The 8,752-nt window shown below is 34.8% G+C and overlaps 1 protein-coding gene across 1 annotated transcript; it reads right to left on the bottom strand.

Annotated features, from left to right (window-relative positions):
• Positions 1-391: 391 nt before the first annotated feature.
• Positions 392-1,449, bottom strand: LOC122308882 (21 kDa protein-like). Its single transcript, XM_043122158.1, has one exon. The coding sequence runs from the start codon at positions 1,351-1,353 to the stop codon at positions 727-729; it is 627 nt and encodes a 208-aa protein (XP_042978092.1). The 5' UTR covers positions 1,354-1,449; the 3' UTR covers positions 392-726.
• Between the last annotated feature and the right edge of the window lie 7,303 nt (positions 1,450-8,752).

The raw sequence follows: 8,752 nt of genomic DNA, 5'->3' as shown, positions 1-8,752 counted from the left end.
TATATATACACACACACAGCATAAAAGTTGGCACAAACCTCTCACACCAAACGAGCATTCAGACAGAGACGGGACGAAGGCTCGAAAGTTAGCACTTTACGATGCAAATCTTGAGTAAGACAAATATAGATGTGAAACACAGTCCAAATGACATGCCATCACGGACAGAGAGGACAGAAACAGAAAAGTGGACTGTTCAGAAAACGGTTGTTTATGCGATCGAAATGCATTAACGATCGAAGAGGTAAATTCATGAGAAGATCACATCTAAATGAAGGACAAGATTTTCACTAGTAAATTTCATTGAGAGTCGATCGGTCTGGTATATATGGTCATGCACACAAGATGGAGAAAGCTGAGATCATGGATATTAGAGACGTTGGACACCTACTTTGAGTTTGAGCTAAAACATTCATACAAATGGAAATAAAAACAAATGCTTCCCCTGATCTTTCTTTCAATCATTTTTTTATTAAAATATTTTCTATGTCGGATAGAAATAGATACCATATATGGTTCTTATTGTATTTAATACAATAAAACCTATAAATTAATATGGGATCTATCTCTTCGGATAATAGAAAGTATTCTAAAAGAAATCTTATCGAGGGGCAATACAGATCAAAAATCAAAACCCCAAATATGCACATAATAGCTTTCGCTAGCTCACTCCAACGTAAAACAAGATTAATTTCACAGTAATATTCTATCTACATGGCTGATGCATCAAGGGATCCCCTTGGCGACATAACTGTTCACCAAAGCAAGCGCGTTGCTCGTGAACTTCTTCACCTTCGCCACCCGATCGCACATGTCCGTCTTCACCGGACCATCCTTGACGCCCTCGAACCCGTCCGTGCACGTTTCCTCGTCCGTCAGCGCCGCGCTCATCCACGTCTGCACGTTGCCCATCTGGAACCTGAACGACTCCGCTCCGGCGGCGACCATCTGCCGCATCTGCTGCAGCGAATCGTGGATCTCGTCCACGGCGTCGCCGAAGTTGGTGAAGCAATCTTGGAGGACGGAAGCAGTTAGCGGGTCGGCGCCGTAGTCGGCATGGCGGGAGACGTTGGAGACGTAGGAGGCAATGCGCCGGGCCTTGGCGAGGCTCACGCCTATGGCGACTTTGGCCAGCTGGGCCGGGTTTTGCTGTATGGCATTGGCATAGCGGGAGAGCGAGGTGTAGCACAGGTCCGGGTACAAGGTTGTTCCGCAGCTGTTGCGGATGAAATCCGTGGCGTTGGTTGTGGTTACGGGCACGGCGTCACCGACGGCTGGAATTGGCCGCAGCCCGAAGAGCACTGTTGCTAAGCAGAGGGAGAGGAACAGAAACCTTGGCGGTTGGGTTGTCATGATTCTCTTGGTCTGGGTTTCTTAGGAATTGGTGCGAGTGCCAATGTTAATTTGGTTTGTGGTGGGAGGTATATGTAGACTCCAATCTTAGATCCCATATACATATTAACCCATTGTTTGTACACGAAATAGCAAGGTTGCCACCAATACTGGACTGTTCCCATGTCCGTCGACTTTTAGCATTAGCATTATAATATGTACTAGGGATAATATTCCAGTTACTTATAATGTGGTCCGCTAAAATTTAGTGGATTCTTAATTCCCATCTGTGCAAAAAGCCACTTGTTTTGGTTTCCCACCATCCTTTTTCTGTGGTTAGTTTGACATGTGAACTTAAGACTTCATGCTTTTATTGCATATAGTGGATATCAAAAAGGAGTAGTTAAAGGAGTTGAAATTGATGGTTGGAAGAAGAGATGGAGAGTGTGTGTGTGATAATAATTAGCTGAGGTGAAACAATCCCTTTTTTATCGGATGTACCTGATGACATATATATATATATATATATATATATATATAATATATGCATGCTATGAACTTTCTTAAATATCATGTTGAAGAATTGGCCATTGGTGAGATTGTATGTTTTTTTTTTTTTTTCTCCTTCGTTGGACAATAAACACCATTGTTCTCAAGTTGGAGTATGGATGTCAATCATGCTTCAGCTTTCTCTTGGAAAGCTAGAGTCGATCTTTATTTTTATTTTCTTAAAAAAAAATTTAAAACATTAAAGTCTAGTTTGGATAGCAAAATCCTCTCAAATCATTTCATCTAATTCCATCTCATGTCCATATCCAAACATCGCAAATACAACTACTTTTCAATTTTAAATTTTCAAATTTTTAATTTTTCCATATAATCATTACAATTTTTTCAAACTTTCAAACAAAATATAAACATCAATTCAACTTTTTCAAATCTCAAAATAAAAATAATATTTTAATAATATTTTAACTTTATAATATTTTTATTCAACTTAAATTATCTAATTTTTCAAAACCTCTTAAAATAAATTAACTTAAAGTATTTGACTACTATTTATAAATCATTCTATCTCATCTCATTATCCAAACGAGACTTAAATTAGCATGCATACATAGCCACAATTTCTCCATCCTACATGCATCGCTTGAATAACATAAACAGCCACTTTAAAGTATTATCATTGGTTTGGTCAAATTTATCTTCAAATTTAGTTAATATCAACACTTCTTTATATTTGTATATTATATTTAAATTCAATCTCCATATTGAATTAGTCATTTATTTTCTATATAATAATAAAATATTATTAAATTAATATTTTTTTTATTTAATTTATTTTATCACATTTTGTAGTTCTACGAATTAAATATTAATAATAATTATATTCTAAATGTTAAATGTTAATTATATTCTAATTAATTTAATTTATTTATTTAGAATAAAAAATTAATATTTTAATATTTGATGAATAAATAATAATTATCTATCTTAAATCAAGTACGGTAACTGAAATTTAAATTAGTTTAAATATATTTAACCTAATATAAAAATCTTTTAATATATATTATTTAAATTTTAGGCAATCTCTTCATTTGGTCAGCCAACGAGGATGTTACAGAGACGAAGAGAACGAGCGAGTAGGGCTGAGCAGAAATCCGAAAATCCGACTTCGACTCCGACTCCGATCCGGCTCCGCTCCGACTCCGCTCCGACTCCGACTTGTCGGAGTCGGAGTCGGAGTTTTTTTCCCCCTGGAAGTCAGAGTCGGAGTCGGAGTCGGAGGCAGAGGTGTCCCGACTCCGACTCCGACTCCGACTCCGACTCCGACTCCGACTCCGACTCCGACTTCCAATCCGACTCCGACTCCGACTCCGACTTCCAATTCGACTCCGACTCCGACTTCTACTCCGACTCCGACTCCGATATTGTGCATATTTTATAAAAATATTTGTTATCAATAATATATTAACATCTAATAAATAATAATCTATAAACATTATAATGAATAATATAAGTTAATATAGTTACTATAAGTTAATTTACATTACTAATTTACTATAAGTTAGTAAGATACTATAAGTTAATATAGTTATTAGTTACACTATAAGTTACTAATTACTATACCTTATATAGTTAATTTACATTACTAATTTACTATAAGTTACTATAAGTTACTATAAGTTAATATAGTTACTATATAAGTTACCATACCTTATATAGTTAATTTACATTACTAATTTACTATAAGTTACTATATAAGTTACTATACCTTATATAGTTAATTTACATTACTAATTTACTATAAGTTACTATATAAGTTACTATAGCTTATTTTATATTTTACATTACTAGTTTACTATAAGTCAATATATAATATATAGTTATATATATACTATATATATTAAGGGCTTGTATAGTATATAGTTACTATACTATGTATAGTAATTAACTAACTATACTTATATAATATATATAGTTATACTTATATAATATAATATATATAGTTATATATTAACTTACTAATTAACTATATTTATATAATATATATAGTTATACTTATATAATATAATATATATAGTTATATATTAACTTAGTAATTAACTATACTATATTGGAGGAGTACTTATATACTAGAATATATATAGTTATATATTAACTTACTAATTAACTATATTTATATAATATATTGGAGGAGTACTTATATAATATAATATATATAGTTATATATTAACTTACTAATTAACTATACTTATATAATATATATATATATATATATATATATATATAGTTATACTTATATACTATAATATATATAGTTATATATTAACTTACTAATTAACTATACTTATAGTATATATATATATATAGTTATACTTATATACTATAATATATATAGTTATATATTAACTTACTAATTAACTATACTTATATAATATATATATATATAGTTATATATTAACTTACTAATTAACTATACTTATAGTATATATATATATATATAGTTATACTTATATACTATAATATATATAGTTATATATTAACTTACTAATTAACTATACTTATATAATATATATATATATATAGTTATACTTATATACTTATAGTAAATTAGTAATATACTAGTTATTAGTTATAACTTTAAGTTATTATATATATTAAATATATATCTTTAAGTTATTATCTATTAGTACTAGTGTAACTAGTGTTATGGACATATTATTAGTTACTAGTTAGTAGTTATTACATCTAGACTATCTAGTTATTAGACTATAGTAAATAAGTTAATAAATATTACTAATTTACTATATATTAATAGACTAATAGTATTAGTATTAGTATATTACTAATATATAATATATTTATTAGTATACATTTTTACTAACTTAAATATATTTTTACTAACTTATTAATTTATTTTTACTAAATTAATAATTTGTATTTTAACTTTTTTTTTTTCAATTTTTTAAAAGTGAAAAGTGGAAAACCCTAATGGGTTAGGCTGAAACGGCGCCGTTTCAGCCTAACCCATTAGGGTTTTCACTTTTCATTTCCCCCCCCCCCCCCCCCCGATTCCCTCCCCTCCCCCTTTAGACTTTCAGTGTTTAGACAGTTTAGTGCCCACTGCCTTCACAAGTCATTTTCTTCCTCACTCCTCAGTGCCTCACCTCTCATCTGAACCGGTGCCGTGCCGTCGCCCCTCCGACCTCCGTCACTCCTCTGAAAGCCCATTCTTTGCAAAACCGAGGTGCCTCTCTCTCTCTCTTTCTCTCTCTATAATTTGTATATCTTAACTATTTTTGCATTATTTTTGTTCATTTTCGAAATAGTTGTGGATATTAGGTTTGTTTGTGTGCTGGAATCGTTGGATAGTTGTGGATTTTAGGATTGTTGTGTGCTATTTATGAAAGGCCATGGGTTTTCTTCATGAGAGATGGATGGGGGTCATGGGTTTAAGCAGATTCGCAGAAGCTTTTAACCCAGTAAGCACTGAGTTCGCTCGAGCGAAGTGTCGAGCGAGGGTCGAGCGGCACACTCTGCCTGAATTCGCTCGAGCTCAGTGTCGAGCGAGGGTTGAGCGGCACACTCTGCCTGAATTCGCTCGAGCTCAGTGTCGAGCGAGGGTCGAGCGGCACACTCTGCCTGAAATCGCTTGAGCGAAGTGTCGAGCGAGGGTCGAGCGGCACACTCTGCCTGAAATCGCTCGAGCTCAGTGTCGAGCGAGGGTTGAGCGGCACACTCTGCCTGAATTCGCTCGAGCTCAGTGTCGAGCGAGGGTCGAGCGGCACACTCTGCCTGAATTCGCTCGAGCGAAGTGTCGAGCGAGGGTCGAGCGATGCAACCACATTTATAGATTCCTAGGACATTTTTTCTCATTACTACTATATAAGTATATATGTATATGATATAAGTTACTTGAGTAATCTTTACATTAGTTCATGAATTTATTTTCTTTATGTTTATCTTATTTGTTGTGCTCTACAGTTCTAGTTATTAAATAATGGATATGGAAGGCACAAACACTCCTACATCCACAGGTGCATCTTGTCCTGGCATTCCAGCCCCAGAACAACCGATTGATATTCTCATTCCAATAGTTGATGAGTCTAGCGGACCAATAGGCTCTTCAGTAGGTACTCCTAGTGCCTTTCATTCTACCCCTCGCCCTCCACCTGGTAGTAGAAATATTAAGAATAGGTCTGAGGTATGGTCCCACTTCACAAGAGTGCCCGATTGTGATCCCGAAGAGCCTATAGCTACTTGTAATCATTGTCATAGGCAATGGAAATGCCATCCCAAAAGGCAAGGCACTTCGGCCATGAAAACACACATCCAACTTTGCCCCAAAAACCGTAAGAGTAAATTGGATAAGAGTCAAACATTCTTGGTCCCGGAAGCAAGAAGTGAAGGAGGGGAAGGGGAGAAAACCTTAGGGATGGCCAAATATAATGAGAAAAAAATACGAGCTGCCCTTGCTAGGATGGTGATAGTGGATGAGCTACCATTTAGATGTGTTGAGGGAGAAGGGTTTCGGGAATTTGTTAAAGCCCTTGATCCAAGGTTTCCTATTCCTTCTCGATTTACCGTAATGCGTGACTGTATGAGGGTATTCTTGAGAGAGAAGGATAGCTTGAAGAAAATGTTTTTGACCACCAAACAAAGAGTATGCCTAACCACCGACACTTGGACTTCTATCCAAAATATTAATTACATGTGTGTGACCGCTCACTTTATTGATAATAATTGGAAGTTGCATAAGCGGATCATTTCATTTGTTCGGATTAGCGACCATAAGGGGGCAACGATTGGGAGGGAGTTGGAGGAGTGTATGCTTGATTGGGGCATTGACAAAATCCTCACAATTACAGTGGATAATGCTACCTCTAACGACTCTGCTATTGATTGGTTGAGAACAAGGGAAATAGGAAGTGCGGATTGTATAGCAAATCACGAGTTTATTCACATGAGGTGTACGGCACACATCTTAAACCTTATTGTGAGTGAAGGTTTGAAAGATGTTGATGACTCAATTGTAAGGGTCCGAAATCTGATTAAGTATGTGAAGTCTTCTCCCCAAAGACTTGCCACTTTCAAGTCTTGTGTTGATAGATCAAAAGTTCAATGCTCTAGTTTTTTGACTCTTGACGTGCCTACTAGATGGAATTCGACTTTTCTTATGTTGGACGTGGCTGAGAAGTATCAAAAAGCCTTCCAACTTTTGCTTGATGAAGATCCCTACTCACGAGTTTATTTGTCTGAGGATGGACATGGGAGAAAGGGTCTAGGAGCTCCTGGGCCGGATGATTGGGAGACCATAAGAAACTTTTCGAAGTTTCTTCAAATATTTTATGGTGTTACATTGCGCATTTCTGGTACACTATATGTCACATCAAATAATTATGTCCAGGAGCTTATTGCCATTCATAAACACTTGAATAATTTTTGTGACAATAGTAATCGACGTTTGAGTTCAATGGCTTTCAGAATGAAGACAAAGTATAATAAATATTGGGGTGATCTTGAAAAAATAAATCGGTTGTTGTTTATTGCTGCTATTCTTGATCCGCGGTTTAAATTGGTTACTCAAGCTTATTGGTTCAAGAAAACATTGGGTGAGGCGAAGGGTGAGGAATTTGTTGCACTCCTCAAGAGGGATATGGAATATTTGTATGAGGCATATGTAGAGTTTGGTGGTGGGTGCGTAACTGGTGCTAACAAAACTCAAAGCGGTGAAGCTAGTGCATCAATGGGGAGTAGTAGTACAGTTACAGACTATGATCCATTGGATTTTTTGAGGGAGTTCCATAAAGAGCATACAGCATCTTTGATGGATTGTAAGTCAGAGTTAGAGCGGTATTTGTTGGAGAATATTGAGATTCCTACGGGGAGTTTCGATATTTTAATTTGGTGGAAAGTCAACTCTACCAAGTATCCAGTTCTTGCTCTAATGGCAAGAGATATCTTGGCCATTCCTATCACCACCGTTGCATCTGAGTCAGCATTTAGCACAGGAGGCCGTGTCCTGGATCCGTTTAGGAGCTCTTTGGCTCCTAGAACTGTAGAAGCTCTCGTGTGCTCGCAAAATTGGTTGAAGTCTACTCCCATATGCTTGAGTCAAAATTATTCTGAAGCCATTGATGATGCAGAGAGTTATAAGCTAGACTCAGGTAATGTATTTAGAGATTTTTTTTAAGTTGTTATATGAGTTGATTTTAACATTTTGTAATACTAATTTCCTATACTTTAACATCTTAATGCAGAATTAGCCAATTCTATGGCCAACATACTCCGTGAAGAGGATTGACAATCTTGTTTCTGGTATCTTATTTCAATTTTACTTTCTTTATTTTTATAAATTTATATGATATCTTATTTCTTCACTAATTTTTTTTTTTTTTCAGGCACAAGTTGAAAAATTACATTTTTTGGACCTTTGGTTATGTATTTTTAATTTTAGGTTGTAATTTTGGACTTTTGGTTATGTATTTTTAATTTTAAGTTTTAATTTTGGTTATGTATTTTTTAATTAACATTTTGTAATTTTGGTTATGTAATTTTAATGTGTGTATTTAGTTTTAATTTAGTTTTTAATTTTAGTTGCACATTTGAATTTAGTTTTATTTTTTATAGTGATAGATTTTGAATTTAGTTTTATTTTCTAATGTGATGATTTTGGTTAGATAAATTAGAAATCTCAAATTATATTTTAAAAAAAAAATTGATATAGAAGTCCAAATCCGATTAGAGTTGGAAATTGTAAAATTGAAATGTTAATTGGGTTAAAGAAAAAAGTCTAAAAAAAGGCCCAATAAAAAAGCCCAACAAAAAGCCCAACTCCGACTCCGCTCCGACAAGTCGGAGTCGGAGTCGGAGCGGAGTAGGGTGTAAGCGGAGTCGGAGTCGGAGGTCGGATTCG

Source organism: Carya illinoinensis, chromosome 5 (genome assembly GCF_018687715.1).
Source record: "Carya illinoinensis cultivar Pawnee chromosome 5, C.illinoinensisPawnee_v1, whole genome shotgun sequence".
In the NCBI taxonomy this organism is placed as follows: Eukaryota; Viridiplantae; Streptophyta; class Magnoliopsida; order Fagales; family Juglandaceae; genus Carya; species Carya illinoinensis.
This window is presented reverse-complemented; position numbering and strand designations above follow the sequence as displayed.